Raw genomic sequence first — 18,110 nt, 5'->3', positions numbered from 1 at the left:
GGTTGCTTTATTCCAGTATTTATTTCTTTTTTACAACAATAGAAGAAAGTCATTCAGATTTATACCCTGTATGTACATGTTGTACCTTTCAAGAAATGTTCCCTAGAGTAAAGAGGGAAGTCATGACCCACTTGTATGTGTATATCTTATTCAGTAGGAATCCCCTTTACTGATGATGCATGATGATTTTGTTTGGCTATGTGTTCATCACATCACAGCTAAGCTAAACCAATATCAAAAAACTACCAAAAGCCATGAGCTTGTTTGACACTCAATCAGCCTCACTGGATCACTATTGTATTTTGGTGTCACTACATTTGTTGGCTCAGTAAATTATAAAAAAAACAAAAAAAACAAAACAGTTAGCTGAAGCACAAAAATGTAATTTTCAGCCCAGCTTTTTCTGTTTCTTTTCCATTACAACACTACCACTCTCTGACCTTTATTTATTTCTCCCTCTCCAACATGTAAACCCTTCCCTTGGATTGTCCTCTTTGTGTTGTGTGTTTTTATGCGTGTGTGTTAGAAGGGGTTGATGCGTAGTCCTGTTCCCAGTGGGGAGAAGGGGTTGACTTTAGCCCACATTAGAGCATCGTTAAGGGAGATAGCTGATTTACTGTCCTCCAGCAAAAACACTGGACCCTGCGTATAAAGACAAAAAAACAGCAATTCATGTGAAAGGTCACACCTTGTCATGACATATCAGTGTAGACAAACACAAACACTAATAAAACACAGGCACACACACACACACCTGTATTCTGTGTCCGGTGAAACAGGACAGTTGGACGTCTGAGTGACTCGGCAGATTGGAGCCGGTCACGTAATCGGCGCCACACAACACCAACGCAGCTGAGGGAGGGAACACACATGCTCTAATTGTTAATGATGACGCATAATATGTTCTCATGTTTCACCTAATATCTGTCAAACACTCTGCCAATTTAATAGCTAGTGCATTATTATTATTCATGGAGCCCAGCCAGAGAATATTACACTCTGCTTCTTCTTTTCCTTCCTCCATGCGTCACCTCTTGGCTCCTATCTCTGAGTTTATTTGCCTCCTTCTCTGTATTGTCTTATTAGTTTAAGATCAAAGAGGCAGCTAGTCCATCCAAATACCTACAGGAGCCAATCACTAATCAGCATGCTTAGTCAAATCAGCTGCAGATGAGGCTCACTGTCCTTGTCAGCATCAACACTGTAGATATAATCACAACTATAGTATAATGGCCTTAGCTGGAACTGGTTACTCCATATGTCTATGGTTCTAATAATGTTTGGTGTTTGGGCATGATGTTGACAGATTGTGAAAACAAATTTCCCCATAGGCCAATAAAGGCTATCTATCCATCCATCCATCTATCCATCTATCCATCCATCCATCTGTCCATCTATCCATCTATCTATCTATCTATCTATCTATCTATCTATCTATCTATCTATCTATCAGGAACTATTTCATTTTTTTTTAATTAAGTCATTATTAGTCCACTTAAATACACTGTAGGTGGATCAAACATGTAATATTTATCATTTGTTTGTGGTTACACCATTTGACATTTTCAGCAGCATTCAGTCTTACTTCTGGTAAAAACAAATGGTTCAAATGTCATTTTAAATGATATAAAACCAACCAAAATACTAATGTACATTTTAACAAACCTGATACTGCTTTTAAAACTAGTTTTAACATATTTTTGAAGCGCTCATCTTGCCAATCCTTATTTGGCACTGACCCTTATACAAAAATCTAACATGTCTTTTAAGAGCAGTGTGTGATTTTAATGATAAACTGTTATTTTTACCAGAGTCTATAGGCTGGATTCTCCTCTCCAGGCAGCTGAACTCTTCTCTTTGACTCTCAGATGGAGGACTGTTGAAAACACACACACAGACAGAGAGATGCATGTGATGCTGCATACACAATATAGAGGTATAATAGTGATTCGTGAAGAGTCACTGTCAGTCAAACTATGCCAGTGAATTCAAAGATTTGGTGGGTATGTATGTACTATATCTGTAGATCTGATGTGTGAGTGTTGGACAACTGCTTCCATGAATGGCCTGTTCTTTGGGAAGTGATATAGAGAGCAGTGTTCTGTGGTCATCTTTGCAGCAGTGTTATCCACTCTCCTCTTATATACCTGACATCACAGATGCAAAGCCTACAAGCTAACTCTGGCCATTTGAAGTCAGACTGTCAAGACGCTCTTAGCTCAATCATGTGAAAGCTTCCATCTCCAGCCTCATTGATTGTAACAAAGCTGTGCAGCACTCCAGGCTCCTCACTGGTTCACTTCACCTGAGGCAGCTTTCTACTTCAGAAAGCTGTTAGATCTGTCAGTCGGGCAACATCTTGATCATCCTCGTCATCACATCCATCTCCAGAGGTGATTCAGAGGCTCTTCATGTATCTCAGGTCGGCTTGACTCTCCTGTGTTGCCGTGGTAACTGGCCTCAGGCCTTCGCTCTTATCTCTGCGGGGCTGCTGAGAGTACGCCTGATTACCATGTAGTGACTGTAGCGACCTCCTCAGTGTTCCACTCTTCACCATCTGACTCTTAAGTGATTCTGCATCATGTCCAGCAGATGGACAAAGAGGAAGCTCAGTTATCATCTTCCTCATTGAACCTCTTATCACAGTCGGCCCAATTGGTGTAAATATGTATGGTTTTTTGTAACCTTAACCCAAAATTGTACTTCATACTGTTCTTAATAACAGTCATTTGTAATAACATTCATTCTGTGTTTGTGTGTGTGTATATGTGTGTAGGTGTAAGTCACTTTCAGGGACACAAACTAGACTTAAGTGCAGACAAAAGTCGTGTCCCCAATTGATAAAACTCAGATTTCTGGGTCAGTGGTTAAGGTCAGGAATAGGTTACAGTCAGGGTAAGTCTCCAGGAAATGTATGCAAGTCTATGTAAATTTGTGTGTGTGTATGTGTATGTGTTTGTGTGTGCGTGTGTGTAACCTACTTGCTGTTACTTTGTGTGCACGCCCGCCAGGCATCTAGCTCTACGGACAGCTGCTCGATCTTCAGAGGAACACACACTTCCCTCCGCTTCAACAACTGACTGAGATACAGAGAGGAGAATATAGCACTTGCACTACCGACTCATTATTAATCCAATTTCCACCAGATTATGACATTTATTTAACAGAGACAAAAGGAATCCTGTGTCAGCAGGGATCAAACTATGATTACAAACACAGACTCATCATAAGAACATACCTGGTGTATTCATAGAGTGCAGGTACAATGCTGGAGTACTGTCTTCTAATGGACAGCAGACCTCCGATATAACCACATAGGATCAGCAGCTCACTGCGGGCTCTACACACACACACACACACACACATACACACACACACACACACACACACAAACAAACAAACAAAGATCTATATGATGATCAAACCCATCATAAAGTAACATCATATTGGAGGATAATGAAAATAACTACTACTAATAAAGTAATGATGGTTTTACTCTGTCAGCTTGGCCATGATGAGGCGGTCAGTTCTGATGTAGCTCATCAGGTCCAGGATTGGCTGAACGCTGTCCACTGTCCAATCAGATCCAGTCAGCTGTTCTGGTAAGGATGAACATTAGAGAGAGTTTTTGATTAAACATTTAGATTCTTGTCTTCAGTTTAACTCTACAGTTGTAATGCTAAGTGTAAAGTAAAGCACTAAGCAGTTGTAAGACATGTTTGGATTGTAATTACAACATTTTATATCAGGCCTATTTTTTCTAGTGTCTTCATAAGGATTGTTTTAGAATGTGTTATTTTATAATATAAATTACACTTGTATCTGCCTTTAACTGAATGAGAAGGCCATCATGTCAAATCCAAACATTCCCAAGTATTCCCAGTGTTTATCAGTTTTCAGGTCACTTGAAGTTCATGTTTAAACTGTGCAGACATCATGTTAAGCAGTTGTTGACACTGAGTTGTTAATACCTTTAATGTAATCTATTCCTATCTGAAGGGCGTTCTCGGGTTCGGAGCTCAGAAGGTGAAACTTAACAGCTGAGAACAGATCTCCTTCACACATGGCTTCCTCTGCCAAGGCTTTGCACTCCTCTAATGAAGGGAGACCGCACTTGAATGACAAACAACACACAATTACAGTCACTGTAATCCGCATAACTATTGATATCATTATCAATAACAAACATGGAGCTTCAATTCTGTTATATGGTTCAATGACATATTTTTGTGTCCATGTGGTGATTAACTTGCACACATTCTTTTTTGTGGATCCAGCATCAAATTTCTGCTTTTAATCCATTTTGAGAGAATATATTAGATGATTATGGCAAAAATGTCTAAGTGGTGTAACCATAAAAACGTTCTACCAAATAATTCAACTTGCTTAAAAACATTAAATTCTCAATAAAACACACAATAATGGAATATTACATTTAATCTGGGGAATCATGTCAATCAGGAACCATTTACATTTTCAAATAATTATTTGTATAAGTACACTTAAATACACTGTAAGATATTTCTCATGATTTTGTGGTTACACCATTTGACATTTTGAGCAGCATTCAGTCTTACTTTTGGTAAAAAAATGGTGCAAATATCATTTCAAATGACATAAAAGCAGCAAAAATACAAAATGTACATTTTAACAAACCTGAAGCTGCTTTTAAAATATTTTTAAAGATATTTTTGAAGTGCTCATCTTGCCAACCCTTATTTGTCACTGACACATATACATTAAACAAAAGCTTTAAAGGTTGGAAACTCACCCTTTCGTGTAATTGGTTGATGTCATCGGTGCTTCCTGGGTAGAATGCACACAGCTTAGCCAATAGAATGTCATTCTCAGGTATCATTTGCAGGAGGTCAGCTGACAGCTCCCTGAATGTAAACACAGCAGAGAACTGAGGTAACAATGAAAAAGTCAATGTCATTACAGCTGGCTTATCTCCAACTTCAGTGATGGTAATCTTAGGTAACTTCTCACATGACGGTGGTTATCATCTAGCTGGATATGAGCATGTGAAAAGCAAATATAAGCTCACAGTTAAACATGATTGATTACATACAAGGATAATAAAGCATACTCTGACTGGAGATATGTGCTGATGGAAACTCACCATGTAGGTATCGTCATGTACTTCCTGGCCAAGAGTTCAAGGCAGTAAGCGGTGCTTTGATTGGCTGCCTCTCCTAGGACGATACCCACACACGCAGCCAACTCCAGCTCATTGCCTCGGATCAGACTGCACATGGCTAACTGGAAACACACACACACACACACACACACACACACATTTGACACATCATTTTGTGGCTATAATTGTATAAAAAGTAATATCACATACCCAAACATGTATGTACCTTGATGTTGTCCACAGCTAAGTGACAGCATGCTGCCAGGACAGAGCAGCCATCCTGGAAGTACCACTCAGCGAGTTCCCTGCATACCTTATGGAGGAGACTAGGCAGAGAAAGAGCAAATATGATGTTAGAGGGATTGTGATCATAAAACATCAGCTCACATTTAGAGAAATCTAAAAAAAAAAAAAGTTAAATTAACAAAATGCCTGGTAAACCTACCATAACATAGCATAGCATTAAGGATAAAGGGCATGATTTTACAGTAACTTCAATTTACTGTAAACACATTAGCAGCAATGCTACAGTAGTTACATGATGTCAATGTCCTGCCAATAAAATGATTTGATTTGAATGTTTCATCATAGGCAGTTTGTGTATTGTACTCCTTCAGCGGTTGCAATAATACAATACATTTGAATGATGAATCAGAATTTACTTATATCAATGGTCTACCGTCTAGTTTTCGTCTTCTATCACAGTTGCAGGAAGTTCTCTGTAATTTTCCACACTGTTTGACATATTATTGTATTTTTATAGTAACTTACTGGCAACAGTGTTGCAAAGGTGTTGCGAGAAATTACAGAGAACTTTGTGCAACTGTGTTATATGACGAAAACTAGAGGGTAGAGATGGGGGGATAAGATAATCCAAATGACTTTATGACTGATTGACTATGACTAATTATAATGCTATGACTTTGAAAGCTGTGAGTTTGCAGAACTTCAAATTTCACACACTCTCATTGCAGCGCGTGGGTGAGAGAGAGAAAGAGATGGTTTCCTGATCCCACCCCAACCCTCTGTGTAAGTAAATTCTGATTCATCATTCAAATGTATTGTATTATTACAACCGCTGCAGGAGTACAATACACAAACTGCCTATGATGAAACATTCAAATCAAATCATTTTATTGGCAGGACATTGACATCATGTAACACTGCTGCTAATGTGTTTACAGTAAATTGAATTAAAAAAATACAAGTTACTGTAAAATCATGCCCTTTACCCAAGTCCTTCAGTTCAGTGCCAGTTTCAAGTTCAGTTTAATTTGGATAACAAATGTAAATAAATAACAGAGTGTTAACATTTGTGTGTGTGTGTGTGTGTGTGTGTGTGTGTGTGTGTGTGTGTGTGTGTGTGCATTACCCCTGATACAGCTGTTTGTTATCCACATCATTAGTGGTGTGGTTGACTGGAGAGCTTTGAGGTGTACGAATGTTCCCTTCACAAGCCCCCTAAAGATAAAGAATATCATTATTTTTTCTATTCATCATTCTCACATGACATATTTGTGATTGTGAATGTATGGGTCAATGACAATTTTTGTGTCCATGTGGTTTAGTCAGATTTAAAGGGTTAAAATGTGAAAATAAACGTATGAATAACTTGCACACATTCTATTTCTGTGGACCCAGTATAAAATTTCTGCTTGTAATCCATTTTGAGAGAATATATTAGAGGATTATGGCAATCAGGAACCATTTATATTTTTTAAATGAAGTAATTATTAGTATAAGTCCACTTAAATACACTGTATGTGGATAAAATATTGAATATGTATCATTCTTTTGTGGTTAAACCATTTGACATTTTCAGGAGCATTCAGTCTTACTTTTGGTAAAAAATGGTGCAAATGTCATTTCAAATGATATAAAACCAAGTAAATGTACATTTTAACAAACCTGATGCTGCTTTTAAATCTAGTTTTAAGATATGTTTTAATTGCTTATCTTGCCAAACCTTATTTTGCCATGTAATCTCTATGTAAACTTGCAGCAGACAGCGGCAGACATCGATATTATCAACACCATTTAACCACCAGGACCCAACTAGCACACCACAAGTTAATATGCCCACTCTTTCTCTGTACCTGTGCTATTAGTAAGGCTTCCAGTAATTGTCCTCTGCCAGTGAAAAATGATACAAGTTTTTTAATGTCTCCTGTGGCGATGCAGTATGGGATTGCATCATCATTATCCTCAGCCATCAGCTGGTCAGCTCTCCTGCAACGTGACCATAATGAATCCAAGAGATACAACAACAACAACAACAACAACAACAACATTTATGAGTGGAGCTTTTCATCTTTAACTTCTGCAGAATCTGTGACATCAAGTTGTAAGAAGAGATTAATCATCATGCCTAAACTAGACTGTAGGAGTGTGACAGATAAAGAATGATAGAGCTTTCCACATAACAATGTTTGCTTAATAAATCCTGCTGGAAACAAAAGGGCATTCATGTGTAGTGTGAGGTGTAAAACCCTCTGCAGAGTACACATTATGTTGTTTTCTTTACACTCTGTATCTTTATTTTATTACTCTAAATTGTATGAGGTATTTTGCCTGTTCTGCAGCACAATCAGCTGTTTAGTTTTTCACTCTGCTTGCTTTTTGCAGAAGCATACTCTAAGCTTCAAGACGTCTCTGTTACCATTTTAAAAAATGTTACTTAACACTGCCCTCTTTAATTTTACTTTTATAATCTGTGTTTTTTGGTTCAAGAAAAAAAAAGAAAAAGCTCAAAACAATGAGCCTTGTCCAGATTTAACCACCAAACAAGAGTTTTAGTGGGTGAGTGTCATAAAAGAAACAGTTCTGCATCCCAGTTCAACAGCCTTGAAAAAAACTCTTCTTTTGTCAAGCTTAAAAAATGTTTCCTGTGTCAGGAAGCTGGTGATCCAGCTGTATGGATTATATTATGGGTGATACTGCCTCTTTGATACATCTCATTATTTCCTCAGATATCAGCATATTGTGGAGAATCTCGTCTAATCTATGCAGGTCTACATTTGCAGTATATTTGCAGATTTTCACGTCTCAGCTGGACAACATGTGATTTTGTTGACATGGCGCTGAAACGTAGCTTACCTCTGCATCAGTTTCTTCCAGTACTTCATGGAGACTCCTGGTGCCACAGATAAAGCTTTCTCCCACTGCAAGGGAAACAGATCATGCTCCCTCTTCATTACTTTCCATTACATTCTCAATATACCATTTTCTTTGCTTTAATTTCTTCTCATAATAGAGATAACACTGATTGGTTTATAATAATCTGTATAAACGCTCCCCTCTCTCAGGAGTCCTATATGCTAAACTATCTTCTTTTTTTTTTTCTTTCACCTTCTGGTTCAAAAATGTTAATCCACTCCAGTACAATATACATACATTTGCATTTGATGTGATATAATCCAACAGGAGAATATGTGTTGTCAGCAAATGATTAAAGAACATGCTGTATAATATTAAAAATGGTCAAAGTCTTTTTTCTTCTTTTTTGAGAGGGGAACAACACACACATACTGTACCTGTCCCAGCTCCACCATTAATTCACAGTATCTTTGAATCTGTCCCAGTCTCAGGTGGATATCTGCTGCTTCTTTCAGCCTCTCCTCTTTACTGGGAGCTCCGATACCTCCTCCAAATTTAGACATCTTAACTATAGTGAGCTCCTGGGCCTCAGACTATGAATGGAAGACAGTGAAAAAGAGAAGTATAACACCTTTTACAAACCTGAATGGAGGAAAACTGAAAATTTGAAAGGGGTAGTCTTTTGTATTTTGTGCTCATTTAGTCCGTAAAGTAAATAGTTAGTATGTTGATTGGATTGGAAGTCTGTTGTTAAATGACTCTTACTGTTTTAAACTTGAGCAGGTGTTTCATGTGCATCACTCCCTTGCTGTAGCTGCCTGGTAACAGCGAGTCATCCTGGCCGCAAATGACTGACACCAGGTCCCACAGGTTACTGCTGCCTCCTGGTGGCTGTGAGAGGATAAAATACACACAAACATCTTCATCAAAAAATATTTCAGAATAGTAGTTTCCATTTGTATGTGAGTCAGACCTATTAGATTGATTCTACAAGGTGGTGCAGCTTATTAAAGGTGATTTAAGTGTATGTATGACTCAAATCATAGTTTTTTGTTTTTAATTAGCTGTTGTTGATGTGGAAGCAGGAAAACATATGACTCAAAGAGAACCCAGAAAAGGTAATTGTGTCCATTGACTTTCAAACTGTTAAGTATTCATTGATTTGATTAAAATTCTGAATATCTGCTAAAAACAAAAAGCTGGACCTCTACCTACATGCAATAAAGAGTTGCTGTATGTATTTAGGCTTTTTCATTCTCTAATCCTTCTGTTTGATTTGCCTTTTCAACATAAGTCAACATAAAATGAAGGGTGTGGAGGAAAACCTAAACTGTTTAATTGAGTTCTACGCAGAACAAACAAAGCTGCACTTTCACTGAGGCTCCAGATAATGTCAGGTAATCTCTGAACGCTTAGAGCAAAATCTACAAGGACATAATTTATCTATAAACAATGAAAGATATACACTGCATGGCTTGTCATCCTTCTATTGATACCTTTTCACTGGACTATGTGAAAAGTTGTTAAGAAGAAAATTACAGAAGTTTTATCTGCAAGTGTTTTTTAAAAGCCTGCAGTGTCAATTAAAGGCCAGAAGAGGGACACAGAGAACACAATAGAATGAACAGAATAGACTTGGGTTGCTAATTATGTTCCTCCATTTTCCAGACTGTTCTGCAGCCTCTGGCCCATTAATCAGCCACATCATGTTATGAGTACATGTCCAAGCAACATAGAGAACCTTAAAAATGGATGTGCAAGAGGATGTGAAATTCAAAAATCAAAAGTTTACACACACTTTCCCATTCATTGGAATGAGACAGTATGTCCAAACTTTTGACTGGTACTGTTTTATATCAGTATTTTTAAAATAAATTCTAGCTTTCCCATTGTGAATTATAAAAACATTTGTGGTTAAACTTGTGCGGATGGCATGTTTGTGTTGTTGTTGTTGTTAGCACCAAGCTCCTCACAGAAGCCTAGATGTAAGGGTTGAACTGAGGGTGACAGATTGTGTCTACTGCTTGTGTTTTTCTTTTTCTTTTGCACCCATATGTTGATTTGTTGTCACCAGCATGTTGCAAGTTATTATTTGTGTGGGCTGAGTAGGCTGTGGAACAGAATTGCCCTTTTGGAATAAATAAATTATCCCATATGGTAGTTTTTGATCAATTACAAAGGATTCCAGAACACATGCAGCAGCAGCATGTTTGTAGAACCTTGTGATAAATCCTCTGTGTGTTGTGATAAGCTGTGTGTTGTGTATCTTGAGATACTTTGACACTTGACTGTCTCCAGGCAGGCAACATCAAACTGAATTCAGTGCCATATCATCAAATAACATCATCAACGACACATAAGTATTAAGAATGTAGTTACCGAAAAGCATTCAGAGAACCAGCGTAGCTTCTTGGCCCTGATGTCTATGCTCAGTTTATCCAGCTCCTGCTTGATGTCTCTAGACACTTTACCACAGAGCAGTGGTGGGGAGCCAGGAACCATAGCTGTGTCTGCAGAGACACACACCCAGCACAGGTAAATAAAGCCTTATAATAGATCACTGTAAGATAGAATAACATGAGTCTCTTCTTACCAGTGTTTCCTATGATCTTCTCCCAGGGCTGGTTGGTGAGGATGTTTAGCAGCAGTGGGGAGATGAGTGGTGTGAGAGACCACAGCCTCACTGTGCTGTCTCTGCTACAACTGGCCATGGTGAACGGACGACTCTGGTGACATGTTAAACCTACACACACACACGCACAGAGTTTGTATATGTTGGTGGTGAGAAGGCCATCAGAGAGCTCAGGTTTAAAACCCAGTGGCAAACTCAAAATTTCACTTGGGCTTGTGTTATGTGTTACTTTATGTCTGCCTTGGAGGAGGAAAGTGTTTTTAACTGGAGCCATCTGCTTATTTACAGAAACACAGCTGTAGAGAGTAAATGGTGGTCTCACAAAGACAGGATGTCTCAGTATTTTAAATGAACTTCCTGCAGGCTTGCCTCAGTCCCTGCTGTTAATCTCCTTTAGGTTTCTCATTTGCAACTTGACAAAAAGCTGCATACAGTATGCAATCTGTCTAGTCTGTGAAATATAACACCATACTGTATCATGCCTTTCTAAAACCAATAAAAACTGTTCATATTCATATAGCTTTAGACTCATATGAACACATCACAGCATATTTACTTGATTCGTTTTAATTTAATGCAAGACATTTTACACCCATCATGTACCTCCAAAATAGTCTGGTAGGTTGCTTACCATAGACATCAGCTCCGTGGTCATACACTGTATCTAGACATGTGCCGTCTCTCGTATCCCAAACCCTGATTGTATAATCCCAAGAACCTATGGACAAATACAGTAATTTAAATAAAACACACTCAGATAATATAGTGTCACCACTTTAAAACTCCACTGCACACTGTACACCTGCTATTAAACCACTAATAACCTAAAATACAACACCATTAGCAATAACTTAGCAATACTTTTCATTACTATATTGGATGTGATAGAAAACTTTGTCATGGATATAAAGCATGTCTTGTGTGTTCACGAGAAACCAAGTTTTACATTAGGTAAAATGACTAATATTACTGGTTCTGTGCACAAGTGGACTGCGGTCTATTAGCAGGGCTTGCAAGAGTTTCATTTTAAGCTTTCTAAATAAGCCACCCAGTGTGATACAGCATTTAAACATTGGAAGCTTCAATATTGAAACAGAACTTATATTAAATGTGTTGGAGAGACTAATTTTGATGCAGCTAACATTAGCCATATAAGCTAACCGTGACTGATGGTGCTACAAACAGTAAATTCAACCTTTTTATATGGGCCAAGTTACTTAAGCTTTTACTACTAGTCTAATCACCTGAGCACATGTACTATATATAGCACAGGTGTAGGCTGCTATGGTTATGTTGAATAGATAGGCTAAACATTGTTGTGTAGCATGTAGCTTCACGTCTTAGCTATAGCACTAAATTTGTTGTGGTGGTTAGCTACAGCGGATATAAACAGATTTTTTTTATAATTCCAACATACAAGCTCCTCAAAAACACTGAGAATCTCAAATGTATGCATTCACTAATGTATATGTAATTCCCAACATCTGTCACTAGATGTTACTAAAGATCTATCATTTACTGCCAGCTCATTTCTTATGTCAGAGGTCACAACTACTTCTTTCCCCGTTTCCCCTCTTTAAACATGGACTATATCTTCTATTTGATTAGTAGTAAATGTCTTACAACTAACTTAGTTTTCAATACTTCTTGTCTGCCTTATATATCAAGTAAGATGCAGCAATGTAGAACAAAAGATAACTGGAAAAATCAAGACACAAGGACCAAAAAAATCAGTTTTTTTTATGAGTGTTATGTTACTTTTAGTGACATTACCTGAAATGAGGAGATAAGGAACCTCTGTGTTCCACATTAAGCCTCTGACCGGAGCTGTGTGACCGCTCAGCACATTGATACAGGCGTCCTGTGTGTAATCCCATATCCGAACAGTACTGCCCAGACAGAGACACACAGGGATTCCTCCTTTAATTGATTTCACATGATTATACTCAAAGGCCTGATCCGTATTTTCTTCACCCCACTCACCCGTCATCTGATCCAGAACACAGTATTCCTTCTCTGAGCGGAGACCAGCGGACGTGGAATACTTTAGCTAAATGCCCAGTGAAGACCTTCAGAGGCTGGTCTGAGCTGGTGGCCAGGTAGTACACGCGAACATTTTTATCCTCACAGCCTGTAGCAATCATATCCCTACAAAGACAGACAGATTGTGGACATTATGTGGCCACTTGTTTGTAATTACCAGATGAAACAGCACCTTTACTTTTGACATAATGTGTTTGAATGTCACAATATGGAAAAAATACGTTCCAATTATACAAAGGACAGAGACTCTGAGTCTGTACACATGCAGATGTAATATATATTTATATGTGAATATAGGTCTAGGTTAATAGGTCTACCAAAAGTAGCCAGTTGCTGCATGAGGTGCCTTCAGAATTAATGATAAAGTTGACTGATGGGTTGAGATCTTACTTGTTGTTCTGGCTCCAGTCACATCCAAACACAGCCGCAGGATGTTTGTACTTATGGAGGATTTTACCATCAATTGTCCGGATGATACTGTTGATCAAAACATGTAAGAAAAATAAATAGATAAAGGAATCTGAGATACATTGTGTTTTACAAGTGTTTTTCCATCAAGGAACAAATGATCTCACAATGGAGATGACCTCTTACCAGAATCCATCTCCACTACAAGTAGCAATCCTCTTAGAGTCCTTATGGCTCCATGATATACAGAATATACCATTTTTACCATGCTGGGGGAAGACAGAGAATGAGAGAGTGGTCACCACCATATGATAAAACGTTTAGAAGGCTGTTTGGCAATGACACAACAATATAAGAGAAGATTTACTTCACACTTTACTAAGAAGAAACTGAATTGAGGGAATTCAGGGATTGACTGGAATAGATGTTGGAGGTCTTTAAGGGGGTGGGGCAGTGAGGTTCAGAGCGGGCGGGGATCCCATTGTCATGAGGTCAAAGGTCAAACTAACCTCATTAAAGCGAGTGATGATCTTTCCTTTCCTGACGTCCCAGATGAACGCCCCGTTACGAGAAGTTGCCCCTGCGATGCAGTTCAGGTCGCCTTCAAAACACACATAGACAGAAAGGTCAATAGCTTTAACAATGAGCAGAGGATGATATGATGTTGTAGTGCAGTATTGCTGCTAGAATAGGATATACTGTAGTAGATAAATGTGCTGACTGGAATGTTAATGTTGTGTTTCTGCATGTTTTGCATCACAAGTGATTACGAGTGATTCTGTAAGTGGTCCTAGAGTCATTCTTCAGTGTATTTCTGCTTCCAGTAATCATGTTTTGAATACAGATTTTGACTATGGTGTGTGTGCATGTGTGTGGAGGTGGACTTAATCTACCTGGAGCCCAGGAGAGAGAGTAAACTACTCCTTCATTGCCGGGGGAGGTGTAAACAGCTGTTAGTGTGTTGGTGTCCCAGATTTTGATGGTTCCGTCAAAACTAGCCGTGGCCAACAAGTTGGGATCGTCAGGCTTAAACTTACAGTCGAAGATGGTCTCTACATGACCCTGCAAACAATATCAAAAACCTGTGCTGTAAATTCAACAAATTAACAAGTCCTACGGGTTAAGATATTATTTCTTACATATAAAATCATAAGCTAACAACACATGGCCCGAGGCGTGTTCTTCTATTAGTTTGTACATTCAGAATACCAGGTCTCGTAGGAAGTCCCACTTCTTAGCTCCCATATCGTAGAGCCCCACCCCACCATCCATGAAGCAGCAGACGGCGTGACCAGGAGGCAGAGAGAAGGACCGGTTCTGTGACAAGGTAGGGGGAGGTACTGCCTCACTGGTGGAACTAGTGTGCTGACTTTTACTGGGACAACAGGAACTCTGAGCTGCAGAGAGAGAGAGAGGCAAGGGACGTCAAAGATAAGAAGTACAATGTTTAGTTCTCTTATTCTCTTTTAGCCTAACCCTAACCCTAACTCAAACAAGGGACAGAGCCTTACATGAAGAGGAGTGCTTCTGTTCAGTGAATGAATGGCTGCTTTATATTTATTTATATTTAGACAGTGATGGGCAGTATAAGGACTAACATCAGCTGGTTCTTTTATATCTTCTACTGAGCTTTGCCTTGACACACACAAAACTGTCTTTCAGGAGTATCTGAGGATACAGATTTAGTGTAAAACTTGAACTTGTAAGAATTTATTTTGGTACCCTGCAGATTTCAACAGTTTTGGGTAAGTCTAAGAAGGTTTGATTCTAAATTTGACCTTTCTTGGCAAGGGGGGAGTTGAGAACGTGTAAAGCATGAAATCCAGTCTTCTTCAATTTAAAGCTGTCCAGAGGAGTAGAGCGAGACACATTCCATATCCTCAACACTCCAACCTGCGAGTCTGACGGAAAGAAAAATGAGACAAATCAGGTGGTCAGTTAACTCAATGCATGTGTGGTATTAATATTAAGTCCAACCTAAAATATGAAGCATTACTTTGGTTTTAAGTAGACCAACGTGCTCATTAACATGCAAACACAAATACACAGACAGATGGCTCTGTGCAACAACATGTCCCACACACCACCTGGCTGCTGTGTTGGAGGTTGAGAGAGAAGTCGAACTTGAAGCGGTTACAAACATCACACACACAACATCACACACTCGCGCATCCCACATTAAAAAATACATGGTTTTTGGGGGGTTTTTTACCTCCTGTGATGAACATGCCTGGCGCAGAGGGGACCCAGGCTAGACACTGAACTGAAGCAGCAGCCGAAGGGAAGCAGAAGGACGTGATACAAACCAAGGCCTCGCTGTCCACCAGCCTGATACCATTATGGAGGTTAGACACTGTGAGAGAGATTATAACACATGGTCATCACTTGGCATCTGTTGTGGTTTTTCATAGTCAAAGATATTTATGTAATAACCAACGACTGTGTGGCTTACAGTCATTATTTCCTGGTAGTAACTTGTAATAAAAGAGACGTATTTATGTCCTTTATTGTTCTATTGACAACATAAGTTATAATTTCCTCGTATTATCTGACCTAGTAAATAGTCAGTTGACAAAAGGTCCCACTCCAGAGCACTGACTGGGTCCTCTTCATCTGTCCCCTCTAAAGACTCTGGACGCAATACATGCTTTTGGCCCTTACATCCTAAACAAGAAAAGATAAAGAGGTTAATGATAATGTGTTTACAGACATGACTCTGCTTATTCAACCTGAAAGTAGGCTCAAGGTGAAACATGTATTTATAATGTTTAAGCTAATGGTTATATGTGTGAGTGTGTTTTAATTTGGTTTTTCATGAGCTGACGACAACTGCTGTACCTGGTTGAAAAATAGACAAACTTCCATCTGTGTGTCCGAACACCAGTTTGCCCTTTTTGGTTGGGTGCCATCTGAACAGGCAGATATCAGACAGGAAAGAGTGGGCTTCTTTATGCACTGTGACCCCGGGGTCAGGACCTGCATAGGCCCAGATATACAGCGGACCTCGCTGGGAGACAAACGCCACCCCGTCAGCTGAGTTCCAGCACCAGCTGACTGATGCTGGGACACCTGGGAAAAGAAAGGGGAGATGCTGGGGTACATTACAGATGCTGGAGGACGTTGAAATAACTTCTAACATTACACTGTGCTAATAAAAGCTGGTGAGGACCATCCGTCTACCTTTAGTATTGTCCAGTCTCGCTACAGCCTTTTGTTCTGCTACGTTCCACACGATGAGCAGGTTATCAGCAGAGGCTGACGCAAACAGATCAGGGTTGTCAGGACACCAGCTGATGGCTGTTATGGTCTTCTTATGTTCTGACATAATGGACCTCAATTTAAATTCATTGTACTGCTGGTCCAACTGAAAGGAGGAGACAGAGAGAATGACAAGGAGAGACAAGTACAAGGAGCTTTGATTTATTACTGTGTTTTGCTTATACACGCATTTTATGAATATTCATTAATATGTGACTGCAGAAAGTTCATTGAAAGATTTTGGAGGTTTGGTTCTATAGAAGACAGAAGACCACACAATGCATGGGTTCTAATGTGATATCAAGAGCAACGTTTCCAGCACATTGCTCTTCGTCAGACTAAAACAAAATAATCGCCATCTTAAATAGATCAATGCTCAGGTTACATGATGAACCCCATCCCATATTTGCATGTACATGTAAGTGGATGGCAATTATACATTTAGTTTTAGTCCCATTAAATATCCCATTAAACTACATTTTCACTGGGAGCTACAGCATGTGGACTTTCTTCTGTCTTTTATGGATGTGGTTCTTTGGTCCAGCTCCTGGGTCTAAGCAGTTCTGAGCAGATCAGTTCTAAGCAGAAAAGCTGGACTGAACAACAGATACATCAAACCTAAAGATTGAACCAAATATGAATTGTGTCTGAATGAGATATGGATGGAGGAATGTGTAAAATGATACTGTATGAGGTTTGCAGTATCTAGCCTGGTATATCAACTATTGATCTCATGTGTGACAGTATATCAAGTCAGCCACTCATCTCTTGTCTGGAATGAAAGTAAAAGTAACAGTAAAACAACAGCAGCACAGTATGCAAGAGCTTCTCTGGCAGGTAACCTTGAGCACTTGTGCTTTCACATTCACCACCCTCACAAAAACACAAACACACACACACACAGTTTACCTGATAGATGTATATGGCAAGAGTAGCACAGTAGGCGAAACGGTCTCCACTAGCAGCACACACATCCTTATTCCAGGGCTGACAGCCTGCTGCCAGCAAACCCACCTGCTTCACCTTGGCCATCCTCACCTGGATACACACACAAACACACAGGCATGTAAGTTTGTATCCAAAGAGGATTTAATGCATGGATTTAATATCTTGTTCAGTGTCTGATGAGTGGACATGATTTTGTGGACTAGTGGGAGTTAGAATGAGCTCCTTATGGCCTCCATCATGACTGTGTCCGACCTACACCCACTGTAAGCTCATTTATATTGATTTGTGTTGTGCGCACCAATCACACACAATTTTAACAAAACAATTAAATCCTCACATCTTTACCTAGTATCTACTACAGCAACAGTAATACTGACGACACACTAACATACTACATACTACATATATCCGCAGGTTGGCGAAGATAAGATGATTAAAGAGAAAGAGACGTAGAGAGGATTGAATTAATCTCCGCTGTGATTGGCTGAGACTGCTGTGCATCTCTATTGACTCAATACTGTTACTGTGAGGATTTTTGTTAGTCAGCTTCACAATATGTCTGAATGGTTCTAAACTCCACTTACA

General features: G+C 39.2%; 1 protein-coding gene across 1 annotated transcript; it reads right to left on the bottom strand.

The window, feature by feature from the left end:
- Positions 1 to 522: 522 nt before the first annotated feature.
- Positions 523 to 17,609, bottom strand: wdr17 (WD repeat domain 17). Its single transcript, XM_053332849.1, has 31 exons — positions 17,487 to 17,609; positions 16,500 to 16,683; positions 16,158 to 16,388; positions 15,873 to 15,983; positions 15,532 to 15,672; positions 15,098 to 15,220; positions 14,529 to 14,716; positions 14,213 to 14,381; positions 13,829 to 13,920; positions 13,506 to 13,588; positions 13,302 to 13,388; positions 12,852 to 13,016; positions 12,642 to 12,757; positions 11,500 to 11,586; positions 10,830 to 10,979; positions 10,616 to 10,746; positions 9,002 to 9,127; positions 8,674 to 8,829; positions 8,237 to 8,301; positions 7,237 to 7,369; positions 6,513 to 6,601; positions 5,367 to 5,466; positions 5,123 to 5,262; positions 4,772 to 4,883; positions 3,972 to 4,113; positions 3,497 to 3,599; positions 3,239 to 3,340; positions 2,982 to 3,080; positions 1,809 to 1,876; positions 755 to 852; positions 523 to 642 (listed from the first exon to the last, which is right to left on the bottom strand). The coding sequence occupies exons 1-31, from the start codon at positions 17,607 to 17,609 to the stop codon at positions 523 to 525; spliced, it is 3,834 nt and encodes a 1,277-aa protein (XP_053188824.1).
- Positions 17,610 to 18,110: the final 501 nt, after the last annotated feature.

Source organism: Scomber japonicus, chromosome 2 (assembly GCF_027409825.1).
Source record: "Scomber japonicus isolate fScoJap1 chromosome 2, fScoJap1.pri, whole genome shotgun sequence".
NCBI lineage: Eukaryota > Metazoa > Chordata > Actinopteri > Scombriformes > Scombridae > Scomber > Scomber japonicus.
Note: the sequence above shows the minus strand (reverse complement) of the source record. Positions and strands in the feature narration are given on the sequence as shown.